General features: G+C 35.1%; 1 protein-coding gene across 2 annotated transcripts in view; it reads left to right on the top strand.

Moving 5' to 3' along the window:
* The window catches only part of LOC133520834 (centaurin-gamma-1A), a 491,067-nt gene that overhangs the window by 349,273 nt on the left and 122,231 nt on the right, over positions 1-19,563 (top strand). The window contains exon 1 of one of the 2 annotated variants that reach the window (XM_061855515.1): positions 8,139-8,897. The exons of the other annotated variant lie outside the window; for it this stretch is intronic. Within the exon in view, the coding sequence (XP_061711499.1) occupies positions 8,741-8,897 (157 nt within the window). The 5' untranslated portion in view covers positions 8,139-8,740. Of the gene's footprint in view, positions 1-8,138; positions 8,898-19,563 lie in introns of those variants that run through there. 2 annotated transcript variants of the gene reach the window in all.

Here is a 19,563-nt window from a genome sequence, read left to right as displayed (position 1 = left end):
GGCGTATACTTACGGCGAGTTTCTGTCTTTATATCTTAACTATATGCTGGATGGTTCTTACATGAGACTGTCACAGAGTGTCACCTACAAAATTCTACTTTTATAATACATCGTTTCATGGTATGGTGGTCTAACAATGTTTCATGGTTTTCGCTTATAAATATCTTAGTGTCAAACCAAAAACATCCATCAACCACCTTTTTTTGATCGAACAAAGTAAGGTTTTTGGGTCAACTAGTTCACTTTTCATGTTTCTAAGTTCCATGGGTGTTAAATTGGATAATCTTCAAAATCTTTATGAAAGGCAGGAATGAAGTTCATTTAAATACAATTAATGAAGTTAAACGTTAGAACATAAATAGGAACAGGTTAAAATCATCTTTGTATGTGAACTACTAGTTTATTTAGAAAGAATAGTATACTATAACCCGTTTTTTTTTCAGATTAGAAATTGTATAACCTCAAAAGTAGTGATAACTCCTTTCCTTCAAAATTAAATCTGAGTAACTGTACACTGAATTATAGTGTCGTTTACGTCGATTCGTCGTCGTCGATCGTCGATTGTATAGCAATAGTAGATATCATACTTAGGAAAAAGTTAATTACCACTACTTCCAGGTTAAAAAAATCTATCTTTAAAAAATCGGCCTAGAGCATATCGGGCCATGCTCAGAGTAGGGTTCCGTAGTTACTCTTCCGTCACAAACTAAACTGGAGCTTAAAGTATAGTAGATTATTAACCAAGGGATGAACTGTGGATAGTACGTCTTTTTACTATGAAGGGGAAACTTTTTGCGATAACTCAAAAACACCTAAACTGATCATATCTGCTATAGTTTTCATTTAATGTCTTTCTTAAGCTCTACTTTCACAATTTCTTTCATATTTTTTGGACCTATGGTTTAAAAGTTAGAGGGGGGGACACACATTTCTTTTCTTTCGGAGCAATTATTTCCGAATATATTCACTTTATCAAGAAATGTTTGTTGAAGACCCGTATTAGTTTTGAAAGACCTTTCCAACGATATCCCACACTGTAGAATTGAAGCAAAAAAAAAATTCACCCCCACTTTACGTGTAGGGGAGGTACCCTATACATTTTTAGATTTTATTGTACGACTTTGTCGGCTTTATTGATTTATATATCCATGCCTAATTTCAGCTTTCTAGCACTTACGACCACAGAGCATAGCCTCGGACAGACAGACAGACAGACGGACATAGCGAAACTATAAGGGTTCCTAGTTGACTACGGAACCCTAAAAATGGAGTATATATATATATATATATATATATACAGTATGTATCTGAACGTAGGGCAATTACTTAAGTCTTAAACCCGTTAATGGTTAAACTTTGACTATGGGACCAACCCTGAAATCGCGAAAAAAAACAACGGGTTGCACTCCGGGACTGCCGGCAAAAGTGAAAACTTGAATATTAACGTTGTGCATTTTTGAAATTTGGGAATGTTTAGGAAATAATTTTGCACGAATTGCTTTAATTATCAGTATAAAAGTACTATCATTTATGTGGTAAAATACAATATTCATTGCAAGCGCCCTGCGCCGCCTAAACGAAACAGCAGGCGCAGGCATATATTTTCGCCACGCGGTAGAAAGAGAGGGAGATACTTCCTCTCCTACGCCGCGCCGGCGGTCTACTGGCTTCAATGACATCGTAACAGTTTTTCGATCAGGTCACGTGTCCGTCTCACGAATTTTCAATCTGACGAATCTGTCGGTCACGCGTCTTTAACATTTTTTCCTCATCACAAAAAGTGCACAGCGCCGCTAAAGAAGTTTTCACTTCAAAAATTGACTGTTTGATAAATTTTGCTGGTGTAATGTTGAAATTTCCTATGGGAGAGATTTTATTTTCGCAATTTCAGGGTTGGTCTCATAGTAACAGTTGCCTAGTATGCTTAAACGGGTTTAACGGATTTCAGATTGCTTTACGTTGAGATACATACTGTATAGCAAGTAGCACTTCGTGAACGACACTCGTGAGAAAGATTTAAATATATGTATTACAATGAAGACATCAAATTCAAACAAATCATAGCAAACCCAACCACATGCTTAAAGAAAACAAAAGACTGGAACACGGTACCGAACTAAACATTAACACAATACCCAATATTAGATGAACCGTGAAGAATCGCCTATTGCCAGGTTTAGACTAGTAACAGTATCGTCGAGAGAGAAGTGGGGGGTCTGGTTAAGGTGGTTGGTGATAATAAAATGGAAACCACATCGTGCTATGATGCCAGATAAGAATTTGCACGACTTGGGATTTTCTAGTTCAATGTAGCGGTTGCAGCGCTTTTTGCAAAAATAGGCTAAGATAACTTTATTGAAAAAAAAAAACTGTAAATTGTATAAATTTTAATTTCTTCTCTTCTTAATCATACATTCGACTGAATTGACCAGGATTTTTACTTCAAATATTGTACGAGTATATGCCAATAAGCGCCTGGTGGCCTAGCGGTAAGAGCGCCGTGCCGAGGTCGCGAGTTCAAACCCCGACTGGTACAGTCAAGTGCAAAAATATGTATCGAAAGAATCGTCTCAAAAATATGATACTACGCTCTTATTACACTGGAATAAGATGCTATGGGACATATTTTTGAGTAAGATGTGTACCCCCATATTTTTACACTTGACTGTACCAACGAGTTTTTCGGAACCCGGAACTTATGTACGAAATATAATTTGATATTTACCAGTCGCTTTTCGGTGGAGGAAAACATCGTGAGGAAACCGGACTAATCCCAATAAGGCCTAGTTTGCCCTCTGGGTTGGAAGGTCAGATGGCAGTCGCTTTCGTAAAAACTAGTGCCTACGCCAATTCTCAGGGTTAGTTGCCAAGCGGACCCCAGGCTCCCATATGACGTGGCAAAATGCCGGGACAACGCGAGGAAGAAGGAGAGGAGGAGATTGTATATGCCAATAAAATATCAATGCAAAAACAGATGCCAAGGCATCAATAAAAATATTGCAAATATAAAATGAAAATTTAATGCAATGGTCTAATTTCCAATGATTGCTTTTGTGAATTATCGGCTAGGTTAAGAGGAGAATAGCGATGCGGTTTGCATTTTGGGTTAGATCAAAGACTCAAAGTACACATGCATTGCTGTAGAAAATATATCTACAGCAATGCATGTGTACTTTGAGTATCTTTGTTCAACAAGATTACTTATGTAATCTTCAAAGTCTCTAGAACTGAAACAAAAATGACTGCGCCATGGTTCTTACCCCTTGTTTTTAGGGTTCCGTAGCCAAATGGCAAAAAACGGAACCCTTATAGATTCGTCATGTCCGTCTGTCTGTCCGATTCTGTCACAGCCACTTTTTTCCGAAACTATAAAAGCTATACTGTTCAAACTTGGTAAGTAGATGTATTCTATGAACCGCATTATGATGTTTACACAAAAATAGAAAAAAAACAATAAATTTTGGGGGTTCCCCATACTTAGAACTGAAACTCAAAAAATCTTTTTTCATCAAACCCATACGTGTGGGGTATCTATGGATAGGGCTTTAAAAATGATATTTAGGTTTCTAATATCATTTTTTTCTAAAGTGAATAGTTTGCGCGAGAGACACTTCCAAAGTGGTAAAAAGTGTGTCCCCCCCCCCCCGTAACTTCTAAAATAACAGAATGAAAAATCTAAAAAAAATATATGATATACATTGCCATGCAAACTTCCACCGAAAATTGGTTCGAACGAGATCTAGTAAGTAGTTTTTTTTAATACGTCATAAAAATTAAAAAAAAAAAATTTTTTTCATCAAACCCATAAGTGTGGGGTATCTAAGGATAGGTCTTCAAAAATGATATTTAGGTTTCTAATATCATTTTTTTCTAAACTGAATAGTTTGCGCGAGAGACACTTCCAAAGTGAAAAAAAGTGTGTCCCCCCCCCTGTAACTTCTAAAATAACGGAATGAAAAATCTAAAAAAAATATATGATATACATTACCATGCAAACTTCCAACGAAAATTGGTTTGAACCAGATCTAGTAAGTAGTTTTTTTAATACGTCATAAATGGTACGGAACCCTTCATGGGCGAGTCCGACTCGCACTTGGCCGCTTTTTTTAGGGTTCCGTAGCCAAATGGCAAAAAACGGAACCCTTATAGATTCGTCATGTCCGTCTGTCTGTCCGATTCTGTCACAGCCACTTTTTTCCGAAACTATAAAAGCTATACTGTTCAAACTTGGTAAGTAGATGTATTCTATGAACCGCATTATGATGTTTACACAAAAATAGAAAAAAAAACAATAAATTTTGGGGGTTCCCCATACTTAGAACTGAAACTCAAAAAATCTTTTTTCATCAAACCCATACGTGTGGGGTATCTATGGATAGGGCTTTAAAAATGATATTGAGGTTTCTAATATCATTTTTTTCTAAAGTGAATAGTTTGCGCGAGAGACACTTCCAAAGTGGTAAAAAGTGTGTCCCCCCCCCGTAACTTCTAAAATAACAGAATGAAAAATCTAAAAAAAATATATGATATACATTGCCATGCAAACTTCCACCGAAAATTGGTTCGAACGAGATCTAGTAAGTAGTTTTTTTTTAATACGTCATAAAAATTAAAAAAAAAAAAATTTTTCATCAAAGCCATAAGTGTGGGGTATCTAAGGATAGGTCTTCAAAAATGATATTTAGGTTTCTAATATCATTTTTTTCTAAACTGAATAGTTTGCGCGAGAGACACTTCCAAAGTGAAAAAAAGTGTGTCCCCCCCCCCTGTAACTTCTAAAATAACGGAATGAAAAATCTAAAAAAAAATATATGATATACATTACCATACAAACTTCCAACGAAAATTGGTTTGAACCAGATCTAGTTAGTAGTTTTTTTAATACGTCATAAATGGTACGGAACCCTTCATGGGCGAGTCCGACTCGCACTTGGCCGCTTTTTTTTAGGTAACTACATTTACAATTTCAAACAAAACCTGATTGAAACAACTAATTTGTGATTGTGATGTGATTGAGAAGAGAAAATTATACAAAACAGAAAATAATATGCAGAAGAAAGTGCCAGAAAATGGTCTCATCTCAGCATGATACTGGCAAATTCTAACGCTGATCTTCTGATGAGAAAATCCGGTGAAACCATCATGACATATGTATAAAAAATAAAAAAAATATGTGAATTTCTAAAGCGCTGCAGCGGCCATATTATATCCGCGAAGCATGGAATATGAAACCAGGAATACGATCTCTGGGTTAATGATACGGCTATCTGCGGGAAATTATAATTTCAACGACACGCCGCTCTTTAGGGTTCCAAAGGGTAAACCCTTTCGAAGGGTTTGTGGCTAGGAAGGTTTATATGAAACCAGGAATACAATCTCTGGGTTAGTGATACGTCTGTCTGCGGGGAAATTATAATTTCGACGACACACCGCTCTTTAGGGTTCCAAAGGGTAAATAAACCCTTTTAAAAGTTTTGTAGCTAAGAAGGTTTATATGAAACCAGGAATACGATCTCTGGGTTAATGATGCGGCTATCTGCGGGGAAATTATAATTTCGACGACACACCGTTCTTTAGGGTTCCAAAAGGTAAACCCCTTTCGAAGGGCTTGTGGCTAGGAAAGTCTATTATGTGTACAAAAATAAGAAAATGGAAACGGAATTCATAACATCGTAATCGTGTGTCGTTTTTTTTTTGACAAATATTGATAAAATTTTGTAAGAAGTGCTCCTCATTCTGGGCGGAATAAACAGGAAGTCACAACTTGGAACAAAAAAATAATAATTTCCCGATGAGTTACGAAAATTCTATACGTTTTCGTAACTTAGGGGAACATTTTGTAGGATATTGCACCCAAGCTCAAAAATTCACGAACTCTTTTACGAGTCAACACAACATTTACGTGACATCATTTAGTGACATGAAAATTATAATAGCAACATTTATATATATAACAGCCAATACCTGTGGGTAAACTATACATATTACAATAATCTTAAAATAAATAGCTACAAGTGCTACAACGATATTACAGAGATGTGTAAGTCTCCATACTTAAATTTGGAAAGTAAAAGATTCCCAAAGTCATAGAAAATAGATGTTGATGTTATTCACGAAGATATGAATCCCAAGCCCTACTCCGGTACATGACCCGTGTATGACGCCTTCGTATGTTTTCCTGTAGATTATGCAGGATGTACTTGTAACTTTTATCCCCTGGGCGATGCATAATGAAGCTCGTATGTTACGTCGTGTGTTGAGCTTCATTTATTTTGCATATCTTATTATCATGTTGCAGCAATTGTGTGTTTTAAAACTGTTTCCAGAGCTCTAGTGGAGTATTATAAGTGTCCTCGTACTGCCAATTTGATAAATAAATTTTACAGTAAATATGGTGCTACTTTGCCGCACTAGTGCGAAAATTAGCACATTACGTTACTATGTCGAACATTTAAAGGTCGCAACTCGTGTCGATTTAAAATACTCCCTTTGGTCGTGTTTTAATTTATCGTCACTTCTTTCGAATTTCCTATTTTTCGCACTTGTATCGTAATGTACTATTACAGTAGATATGGTGCTACTTCTCCGCACTAGTGCGTAAATTAGCACATTACTTAACTATGTCGAAAATTTAAATTGCCATATGTACTGTAAAATGTTGTACGCACATCGTAAATGTACTGTAATAGGCAATTCGGAACTCGTGTCGATTTTCCTTCGATTTATAATTTACTCGTATCACTACTCGTTTCGAATTTCCTATTTTTTTTTCGCAATTGAATACTTGCAAATAATACATAAATAAAATACACCGTATATTTTTATTTTTGAATAACATTACTAAATATTTGGACGAAAAACCATATCATTCGTAGTTTATCAACACGTAGGAATGCGATTAGGTAACTATGAAATTCGATTAGTGACAGCGTTTATGTAGAGCATTAAAATACGTTTGTTTTTATATAATTCAAAGGAAGGGACAATTTATTAAAATGAAAATAGCGAAGAGAATATTTCACGGACGCTAATTTAGACGAATGGGCATTTGGAATATTTAGATTTGGATTCATCAAGAAAAAATAGTTTAGTAGCCAGTGACGCAAAAAGGTCATATTTTATTTCATAACGATGCTAAAGTATTTTAGTGTGGTTTAATACTAACATCGATTTCTTATTTTGTTTCTTAGAACGTCGGTTGTGAATTGTGAATGTCTATTAAAAAAAGATGTCTTTATCATACAAATTAGTTTTATTTGAAGCATTCTATTCAGACATATCTAAAAATGATTTTTTTTATTTCTAGAGTTTTTCGATACGTTTCTAGGAAACTGGGTGCTAAACCTAGATTAATAAATTCGATCGTGTCTAATCTAGATCTAAATTGGAAATTACTCGGTTCTCAGACACTGTTTTTATGCTTTTTATTAAGTTGTTCAAAATGAGATTTTCAAGAAAATAATTTGCGCACTTGCTAGGTTTTTTGGTATAGCGGTTAGTAACGGTTACGGACTTTCGGTCACGTCGCGAAAAACCGTTTCCTTTTTTGTGTCTGTCGGGTAAGCTACTTTAGTACGGTATACGTACTTTTATATTACATTTTTCACATGACATATTTTGACATAGTTACATTTGATGTTTTAGGCGGAAAAAAAAACTTAGTACCTCTGCTGAGCTGTAATAGTAGATCTCACGAGCTTCTATGGCCCCGCCATTTTGAATAAATACCAAAAACTGAATCGATAAAAATAAGTAAGTGCATTAATAGGTAATTATCAAAACCCGCTCACATAATTTTCCGTGAAACGGTTCAAAAATGTGTCCTGTAGCCGAGCAGACATAAAGAAACGTTCTTGCCCAAGCCGAACGAAACGGAGTCACTTTGCTTGCGTTTCGCAATCGCTCGGTCAATAAGCTTACAAAATTTCACTAAACCTTAAACACATAATGTAATTACCAGATTTTTTTTTACTAGCCTATTTGTGTGTCCCACTGCTGGGCAAAGGCCTCCCCTCTAGCCTTCCAACTGGGCGACTTGGGACGACTTGGATGCATTTCAGCGGGACTGGCGGGATCTTGCTCGGCACAGGGAGGATTGGAATTACCAGATTATAAAAAAAAAAATTAAATGTGAACTATATATGTAGTTCACTACGTAAAAACCAAATGCTACTGGCAAAGTGTCAATTTGCATTTGCAATGACACCCGGCCAGATCCCGCAATGCGTATGTATAACACGACATAAAGATAACTCTTATCACATTTCATTCACACGTCCATAATTAAAACAACCAACATAAAGGTAAACTGATAACACAGATTGTGACAAGGGCAGAGTCAGATACACCCCACCGCGCCGCGCTCAGTGCGTTTCGAGCCTCCGTGCCGAGCGGATGTTCGCGTTGATTTTGCGTCTGCTTGACACACGTACATGTCATATACCCAATATGGCAACAGGATAGTGAACCGTGTGTGGAATAGTGATTGTGAATCGGGTTTGACGGTGGTTTTTGATGTTTGGTCGGTCAATAGGCAATAGTTGACTGACTAGAAAGCATGGCTTGTGACGGTTTTTAATGGGATTGCGGTTACAAAATAATTGTGATAATCGTAGACTGTAAATAAAAACACTATCGACTCTAAGAGATGTGGTCGTAATTTGGACAAAGTTTTTAAAAAGAACGCGCGCTCCCAATTGCAGCGCTATATTTGAAAATATCGGTCGATTATCGAATAAAAATGCTGGCCGTAAAGAATTTCTTCATGCCCGAGAAGCGGGTGGACTCGCCTCGTTTCTCGAGGATGCCCGAAGCATTGATGAGGTCCATTAGGAGGAGGTCGTTAAGGGTGAAGAGGACCAAGTCGCTGGTGCTTGTCAGCGAGAAACGGAAGTCTGGTGAGTGGTAGCGTATGCCATTTGTTTTTTAATACGAGCTTTCATTTAACTTCCAATGTTCGTGTGTTAAGTTTAAGGTGTCTTCAAATTTTAAAAACTACTTATCCACTTATTGTTCATCAATTGAGCTGAAATTTGGTATACTTATGTTAAACTTTTACTACTCTACATATAATATATAATGGATGACATTGCAATATTATGATGTTTTATCCTCGTGATTGAGACTTGAGACCGAAATAATCAAGTTCTCATTAAACGCCTTGATGACATCAGAAGTAAAGTGGCTGTTTAAAAAAAGTTCAGTTAGTACAGAAAATTAAGCTTACAGAAAAAAACTTATTTAATATAAAAAAAATTATTTTCTTTATCGTTTCCCGGTTAATATCTTACTACTATCCTGTATCCTGTATTTTTTAATGATTTCAAAGTCAAGATTAAAAAGTTAAAGCTATATCCGTGATGTATCGAAGTAGTAACAGCAGTATCCGTACTGTTGAATAATTAATTTATGTATTTATACGATTATGTCCAGGAAGTAATGAACGGAATACTAAAGTGACCTACCGCCGGTTCCCGAGTAAACTGATGCTTTACTTAGGTCTTAGTTTAGATGGCTTCCGAGACCTAGGTCGTAACTTGAGTAACAGTAATTAAACAATAAGGCGTTTGAAGCCAACTGCTACTTTTGTAGTTTACGGAGCATTTGCTTCCTGCTTTCCTTTCCTGTTGAGTTTTCTGGAACTGCTTTACTTAAACTTTACAGTTTTACGCGGATACTTGTAGGTAAAGTACCTACTTATGTAAAAGTAATAATAATTAATATTTTTTCACTTCAATCAATATACCACAAAGCCTATTAAGTAAGGAAACATGGCAGAACTTTTATATTTATACGTGTTTTTAGTAGTTTTGGCAATTAAGGTCGTAAATCACACAGAAGAAACTTACTGACAATCAAATAAATATAGAATATATTATGCTGAAGTGATCGACATCAAAATCAAAGTGATTTGTTAAGATTTAGTTAATGAAAAACGTTTTCTCCCGAAATGGAATTTCATAGAAAAAGTACCGTTATTTCGCTAGGATGGCAAAGCTATTCTTCCCTCTTAAAAAGATCACAAACTAAACAGCACAATTAAAATTATGATCTAACAGCAAACAAATCAGTACCTATTTATCATCAATATGCTTGATCCGATCTCATTAATTGCAAATCGTGGCATATTGTAGTTGTATGACATCAGCAGCGTTCTTAGAGTCATTGAACAATCTTGAATGAACGTAATGATCATGATTATAATCTATTGTTCGACCCAATGACGCATTAAGGCCTAAAGTTGAAGACTGCTCTTGGACTACTTACTCACGTGATACAATGACTTTCAAAAATGCTTAAAATAAGCTAACAACTGGAAATATCAATAATCCTGAAACTATTTTGAGCCAAATCATTAAATTCAAGAACTATTGTAATTTTTAGCTATAATTGGCGTTCATTTGTAAGGTGTAATTACGTATAACTGCTTACTTATATACCTATAAACGTTAGGTTTATTTGTTGGTATTTTTACTAGTGTAGTTAAGTTGTATTTTTTCTTTTTTTTAGTGTAGTTAAGTTATAGTTACTATTTTTTATACATGTTTACTAGTCTATTCAGTTGTCTAGTAATCGAACTTACTATTAATGATTTGGCTAATGCTAAAATAAAATCTGCATAACCATCTCGGTGATGTTTTTAATGCCGATTAGGTTGTCCAAACTAGTTGCAAATATTTATTCAAAACATGCTTAACATGACTTTTGCTCTCTAGGAATGTAAATTTTCTACATATTTTTTTTTGTATGCCTTATCAAGGATTTTTTTTAAGACGGAATGAGATGAAACTGCGCACAATTTGAGATTCATCCGGCCTGATTCGAACTTGAAAATACGTCAAAAATTAGCTCTAGTGTATAGATCGGATATGTCAGTGTTAAAAGTGACGTTTCTTCAAAACGTCCCTTTTGACACAGACATATCCGATCCATATCGTATCTAGAGCTAATTTTGGACGTATATTAAAGTTCGAATCGGGCGGCTCGTCGGTGAATCCTCGTGACCAATACGTATGAATTTTAATAATAGACAGGTAGATAAAAATGACGAAAACAATATAAGTAGATGATAAACTTTATATATTTGTCACGTACCTAAATAAAAAAAGTTTATAAGACGATGTATGAATACCGGAATCCCGGAATCCTTAAATTCCAAAAAACCGGACCACTGCGGGTCGGGGGTTCTGTACATTTTTTTTTCATAAAATCATAGTTCTAGATCAACGGGAAGTACCATATGAATTTTGATACCCTTTCTTTTATGTTAACTTAGAAGATTTTTTTCACAGCTTCGAGCTGTAGATCTGAGTATATAGTTTTAATGTTAACTCGATACCTCCACACGATTCCGAGATAAAGGGTCTTGACAGACGGACAGACGAACGGACGGACAACAAAGTGATCCTATAAGGGTTCCGTTTTTTTCCATTTGAGGTACGGAACCCTAAAAACGAAATCTGCGATTGTTGCGAATATTTAATTTAATAGACCAATCTCAATATTAGTCCTATAGTTACAGAAAACGTATAGATTATGTTAATAAACACTAGAATTGAATACTTATGTTATGTGTAGCAAAACATTAAAAACAGACAATTTGATGATTGATTATTTAACCGATTTTACTTAATAAAGACTTATGGTGGTAATATTCAATCCCGGCATTGTGGGTCAATATCGGATTTCAATACCGTGAAAATATTGAGATTCGTCGGATATTGGATGCCCTAATAGGTGTCTTGTACAAAAACAAAGTCTAAGTCCAAGAGACATCACGGCAAGATACTTACAAGAAACTTAAACGTTCACTTACACTAGTAACAAACTGACATACATAATTCAATGTCCCAGCTAATTTAATCCATACTAGGTTAAATAGATTTCTTACTTGACGAGCAATGACACTTGCGCAAACTTATCAAAGCATACGGCTAAATGTGGGACTAGTTCAAAGTCATACTTTTTAACACCTCGAGTATGATGGTAGCGCCGCAGCCATCGGCAAAAATAACTTTGTTGCGTTAATGTCACAAACTTGTTTATTGAAGTTGATTAAATCTGGAACTATCGTATTTTCATAATAACTTACCTCTAATGGTTGGAGATTAGCGATGCGGTTAACCGCAAAGATAATTTTGTAGCCGTGATAATTGTCGAAGAGAAAATCAGTGATTTTGTCATCTTTACATTTAGAAAACGCTATACATTATTCATTGCACGAAAATCTAAGCGTAATATCACGTAATACTGCTTTTTGCTTCCTTGAGCTCGAATAGTTTTTACCCGAAGTAATTTAAGTTGAGAAAAATGCGGATACGAGCAAAAATGTGTCTTATTCTTTAGGAAGAGCATTTATTTTGATACAAGCACTATTACGGTGGTATAACATCAATGCCTTGAGAAAAACAGAAGTAACCGCTACGCGCTATAGTCGTGATGTATCTTGATGACTTCTCACTTTAAATACGACTATTTTGATTGCGAAAAGCAAATAAGGAACAATAGGGCACTTACTAGTCAAATCAGTTTCTTTTTTAAACTGTCAAAAAGATTAGCCACAAGGTATGTGACGTCACGGTTAGGTCTTCATTTTTTTTTGTTTTATCCGATTTATTAGATAAAAATTGTGTCAAATGATAACTGCTCTCTAGATATGTTTGAAATTTATTGAGAATCATAGTTCTGCGTGAAGACACGTCTGAATTTTCCTCGCAGATGTATGACGACGATCGTACTAAAAGAATACTCTTGATCATAGATGGACCTAATGTGTATGCTAATAAGGTTTACCAAATGTCGATTAACAGCATGTAGCAAGTATGGCACACATTAGCCCGTCTTCCCATGGGAACGTTTCTATGTAAACAATGGCATATGTGGCAATCCAGCGAAAACATTGCACGAATAACTGAAAGCTGAACAAAAGAAAATGTTTTGAACTGTTTTCTTTTTACGATTTCTCATTATTTGCACTTAAGGCATAAAACCGAATGAGTGTTTGAGATATACATAAATTTATATTTTCTGTTTCTAATAGGTTCTCAACAAGCTAGAAGTCGTCGGAAGCCAGATATAACATATGTTAAGTTGGCTCCCCACTCTCCCCAGCCATACTCGCATTATGGGGGGGGGTACTTCAGTGGTTTCTTATTCATCCCCGCCGGGCACAGATGGCAATAGGTGTCCCCGCCTCATGTATGGCGGCAGTCACGTGGGTCGGGAACAAATAGGAATACACCGTTACTTCATATCTAAAATTCCTCCCCAGTTGTCTTAATTCTCGAAAACTCTATAGGTAAGAAGATTTTTTCGGTGTATTGAATGATCCACAAATAACTCTAGTGTTTCAATTTATTTTATGTACTTAGGTATTTATTTTTCTCACTAAATACAACTATAAACAATATGACCTCTTTCAATCAAGTATCAAACCTAAACTTTATAAACAAATTAGCCTCAAGCGAAAGGTGCCGTAACTCAAATGTAAATTAACAGGCTTAATCAATTAACTGATCGAGGTGATAACGTAATTGGGCGCGTCGTTGCCGATCAGAGGGCAGACGGGGAATGACCTGAGACAGCTTTAGATTTAAATGTTGTTAACACCGGTAGGTAATATGGCGGTTACGATATTTGAGTTTTGAGGTGTACCTTTTTTAATTAGCCTTTTTTTCGTGAAGGTTTAAGGGAAACTTTGTTATATTATGAGTTGACAGAATATCATGGTGGTATTAGGACGCTCCACTCCAGTCTACAGGCCCGATAGTTAACAACTAAAAAAGCGTCCACATATGCCCTTTATTCTGACATATTAAAGTAATAATTTTTTGTCTTGTTTTTACATGGCGACAATTCAAAAATTTTGGGTTACCCTTTTTACCCGGCGAAGAATTCAGTTCGAAGAATTATATTTAAAAAATCTAGGTATCGACAAAACAGAATTAAATTGATCTATTGTTGAATCAGTGACTTAGTGAGCGGTTTGAAATTGTAAAAATCTACGGTTGTTATTATTAGATTATTTGTGCTTTGCGAAGCAACCTCTACGTCCCTTCAGTCCTTTAAGACAGTAGACCTACATTTCACCTGTACCAATATCATGTCAGAGAACCCCTTTATTGAATTCAGGGGACGTTTAGATCGGTCTGCAGATCAAATTCACCCATTGTCTTGTAAGTTTATCAATATAGAGATAATGGTATTGTATGGGTCTTAGATACAATTTATCATTGTCTACGTACGCTTTAACTTTATTAATAATGTATTTAGATACTTCTATGAATTTATAGGTAGACGGTGCACCGTCTTAAACAAAGTGAAGTACTGTCATTATGAGCGCCATATAGTAAACACCCCTATGATGGGACTGGCACCAGTAATGGGATGGTATAGACAAATCCTAAAAGATAAGTATTTACCATCAGTTTTTCAACTCTAGCAACATTTAACAATAAACAAGAGCAATAGAGCTGCTTTAGTTTAATTTTTCATTGATACAATACTATACAATACAAATCCTCTTTATTGAACAACCTCTGAAAAAAAATGTATATAGAAACACACATAATACATGAAGATAGAGGTAAACAACAGGCGGTCTTATCGCTACAGAGCGATCTCTTCTAGAGAACCTCATACTATATTTGATATTTACTAGTTTGAAAATTAATGGCGCCATACATCCCATGACTGGAGCAAAAAAACATATACATTCATTTATTCATATTAATGAAACCTGCAACTTTGATTAAATATATAGAAAACGAAGAACGAATAGGACATTCAACTTTTAACTCATAAAGCGGTAGAAATGTTACAGATCGGTGAAATATCAAAAATACTTTAAATTTTCTCTTAAATGTCCCATGATTGGTGCCGTTAACATATTTTCATAGAATTTTGACATTAATACATTACCACACTCATTGCGCAGTTAGCTTGGTCTGTCTCTACAATTTCTATACGAATCGAGAATGACGTAAAACGAATATTTACAGAAAAACAATCTATTGTTATAGCCATTATTATTTAAGTAACCATATTATGTTATTGCCTAATGACGCAATCAAACATCCATGTAACACCTCAACTAATATCAATTGGTTAGTTCAATGCCTATAAAATACCTTTTTGTACGTGTAAAATCTTGTTTCCTTTTTGTTTCAAAATATGTTACTGATATTTTATAATATGTATTTCATTCTAATTAACAGAAAACGAACATTATGAAAATATAGGTAGGTAAGTAAAAAAAAATTCTGATAAAGCAAAACGTTCAGTTAAATCATTTTTATCGCAATTTTTAACTTTAATTTATGACACTTTAGCATTGGCTAAATGATAAACCTTGGTTTGTGTAATTTTTTATAAGTTATTGAATGTTAAAAACCATTGGATTTCGAAGATAACTTTAAAAGTTTAAACTAAACGCAGCGGTTGGAGATCTTTTTACTATTTAAAAAATAGATTTAATTTATAATTAAATCTTTGACATGTATTGATTAATCTTGGATATTTTGAACCCTTCCTTTAAATATTTTTCACATTTTTTTTTGTTTACAAAAAGATTTATTTACTTATATTCGATCATAGGGTTAAACCCATTAGCTAGGCCGAACAAGACTAGGTACATATTTTTTTTAATCGAAAATGAAACTGTTGGTAAGTACACAACTTTTTAAATGGTAAAAAGGCCAAGTTTCCTTAGCAACCAATAAAAATAACCGCCTACAACGACCCTAACCTCTAAACAATTTGCCCCGCACCTGCGCACGCGTTCCTATCGCACAACGAAAGCAGACGAGTCCAACTCACAAATCAACCAGCAGCGGTATCACGGTCGCATTTTTATCACCTGTCATGCCATGCGTCACTTTCGCACTTACATACTTGTTAGAACGTGACAGGCATGATGACAAATGATAAAGAGCCAACCACATTCGCTATACAGAATAGAATACATATAACGGCTACCTATAACTGTAAATATTCAGATGTAAAACAGAAACACGGTGAAATCTAAATTGTAGATTGCGATCTTTTAGAATCCATGCTGAGAAGAGAAGGAGAGATAAGATATAAAGTTCCTATGATGGGTAACTTCTGATCTGCAGGCGTATTGTATGTATGGCATTATCCACGCAATAAAATAACAATAATTTTTAACACTGTAGGTTTGAAAGTGACAGACAAGTTCTTATTTTTCTGGATTTTTAATCGAAATAAAAAATAGGTGAGACTGTAAACATAATAATTATTGTTAACCCTTCATTTGTGTGGTGGCCACAACCCTCTGTACTGTATAGAGCAGAAAAAATCGTTCTAGAAAAAATGCAAAATGGTGACTAAAAATTTGGTCTAGATTCTTATCATATTCTTTAAGAGGGAATTAAATATAGTGGTCGTTCATACAAAAAGACAAAACGTATTTCCACTTCTAAATATTTTCCTTCTCCATGATTTTTAGAATGTTATTGACACAATGCAAAACTAGGTTTATAGGTTTTTCTTTTTTTCAAAAATTAAAAAATAATTTAAAAAAAACGAAACCTATAAACCTAGTAAGTATATGTTATGCTGAAGCGATCGACATCAAAATCAAAGTGATTTGTTAAGATTTATTTAGTGGAAACCGTTTTCTCCCGAAATTAAATTTCATAGAAAAATTACCGTTACTTCGTTAGATTCAAAAAGCTATTCTTCCTTCTTAATTTCTGAGCCATTTCGTACCTTGTCACAGTGACAAACAACATGAAAGTCGCTAGAGGCCTCATACTATTGTCTCTGTCACAAGGTACGAAATGGTCACAAATTAAATCTTTTGACTGCACTAACGTTGGTTCGCTCAGCGTTAGACTCGCCAGCGCTTCGTGAGCAACTTTGATACTCGTAAAACAGGCGCGTGCCAAACTAAATGCCACATATAACGTTACAACACTCCACTCTAACCTGACCTGTCACCCCAAAGTCACTCAAAACGTTCCTTCTTTACTAATAGACCTTCTTATACTAGTCGAGTCTAATAGCTAATTAGCTTGGGTTTTTTTTCAAAGGACATTCGTTATGCTAATTTAGTAATTAAAGCTATACTTACTTGAAAAAGTGAGTAAGATTAGGGTCGAAGTAGTAATTAAGGTGATCGAAAAATAAATTCCTCAAATTATAGTATTTTTCAAACAGCATGGGTAATATACTGTACGTATACCTAATCGTATACTTTATTTGCTGTATTAAAATTAATAGGTAATATTAATATAATAAATAAATAAATATTATAGGACATTATTACACAAATTGGCTTGTGTTGAGGGTACTTAGACAACGATATATATAAATATTTACAAATACTTAAATATATAGAAAACACCCATGACTCAGGAACAAATATCCATGCTCATCACACGAATAAATGCCCTTACCAGGATTTGAACCCGGGACCATCAGCTTCGTAGGCAGGGTCACTACCCACTAGGCCATAACCGGTCGTCATAATACGTGTAAAATTATAATTTTATTTGTCATTACTGAATGATACTAAATTTAACATTGTTTGCAATATGGAAAATGACAGGGAAAATAATATAATACAATATCGTGTTTTAACTGCAAATTCCTTAAAGTTAATAAATTGTTAGGTCATTGGAATGACGACTAGCAATTTAAGTACCTATGATTAATTTCATAGAATTGATAACGCGTACAACAGATTTGTCACGTTTATTTCCATTTTTATGTTGGGTACTCATTATATACATATTTAAAAATAAGCGATTAAAATACACCAGTAGGTAAGTCGATTATAAAAAAAACCTATCTAGTATTATAAATTTGATTTCCCGTCTTAAAGGCCGGCAACGCACTTACCACCTCTCTGGTGTTGCGGGTGTCCATCGGCGGCGGTAATCGCTTACCATCAGGTGATCCGTCTGCTCGTTTGCCTCCTGTATCATAAAAAAAAACTGTCTCTATAGGGAGTATTGCTGCAATGTTCTGCCGCCAGAATGCAGCACTAGCACCTTTCATAAACCATACATAGAGTAACTTATACATGTGCCTTAAGCTGTTTTTGACAAGTTTTTACAGATAATAAAATATGACATTGATGCATCAAGGCGGTTTGTTTACAAAGGGCCTACCGGGAAACGCGAAAATGGAAATTTAGTTATCTACCTCTTCATCGCTCGAATATTCAAGAGTGATAGAGAGGTTAGATAACAAAATTTCGATTTTCTTGTTTCACGGTAGACCCTCAGATCGTGATGGATTGTGGTAGAGGCGCCCCCAACGCAGAGTTTCGCGTAATATTTCCTACTGCAAATATTTAAATAAATAAATACGGATCACTTTCTTTCGTATAATTATCGAAAGCCATAATGTAATGATAGACATATTATCATTAGTCATAACTCTGAAACCGTTAACTTTTCAGGAATTTCCTAAGGTTACCCTATAGATAGGTTAGGTTAGGTTAGGTTTGTTTTATGGCAATCCTGAAAAGTTACGCGTTTCTGAGAAAAAACAAATTATGACTAACGAAAATACGGACAAACAATACATTATTAAAACTTTATGGGAAACGATAGAGACGCAAATAAATATTAACCACAAAAATCTACGAAGTCCCACAGTAAGCTCAATAAGGCTTTTGTTGTAGGTATGTACTTAGACAACGATTTATAGGTTTAACAAAAATAGTGGGGATCCGTTCGGTATCGTGTCCTGATTGTGAAAAAGAAAAAAAATTGACGTGAAACATTTTTGGCCTTCATATGGAAAAAAATTGCCTCGATCCGTGCAACGAACTAGCTAAACTCCGCCCCACAGATAACGAATACATTAGGATATAGTTAGGATTCTTTAGCATAATAATGAAAAGGCTAGAAACGAGAACGAGACAAGTATATAAAGTTCATTTTCCATTTGTTTACAGTAAGTGGTATGAGTTACACTTGTCATGTCCGGATTCCGCGGTGTAAGATGTCATGAAGCGAAGCATAAACTAGATTTACATAGCTTTTCTCTGTATTCATAGATTACTATTATTCATTATCATATCAGCCTTTTTATCGCCCACAGCTGAGCATAGGCCTCTCGTGGAGTACGCCACTTGTCCCGATCCTGTGAACTAAGCTCTCATTCAGAAGTGATCCGCAATCTTCCGAATGTCGTCCACCCAACGGACCACCGGACGGGTAACTGCTTCATATGTGCTAATTTTAATTTATTTATTGTGTGCGAAATGCGTAAGTAAGTAAGTAAATAAGTAAGTAAGTAAGTAATTTATTTATTGTAAACTGTGTACATAAAGGTGTAAAATATAAAGGATGTATCAACAGTTGCTCGTTTCGAGCGTACAATTGCGAGCGTGGTGGAACTATAAAAGTATTGATGTGCTAGATATGGCAAAAAGGGAAGAAAATGTGATTTAAAATGCGTAGGTAGCTTGTATGATACCTTTATAAATGGCTAAACGAGTTTCTCTGTAAGCTCGCGAATTTAATTCTTGAACCTGATCAGTGATCACAAAATTTCACGAGAATCGGTTGAGAAATGCGATCTGTA

The sequence above is a fragment of the Cydia pomonella genome, chromosome 8, assembly GCF_033807575.1.
Source record: "Cydia pomonella isolate Wapato2018A chromosome 8, ilCydPomo1, whole genome shotgun sequence".
Taxonomy (NCBI): Eukaryota; Metazoa; Arthropoda; class Insecta; order Lepidoptera; family Tortricidae; genus Cydia; species Cydia pomonella.
The sequence above is the reverse complement of the archived record's forward strand: the minus strand, read 5'-3'. Positions and strand labels throughout refer to the sequence as shown.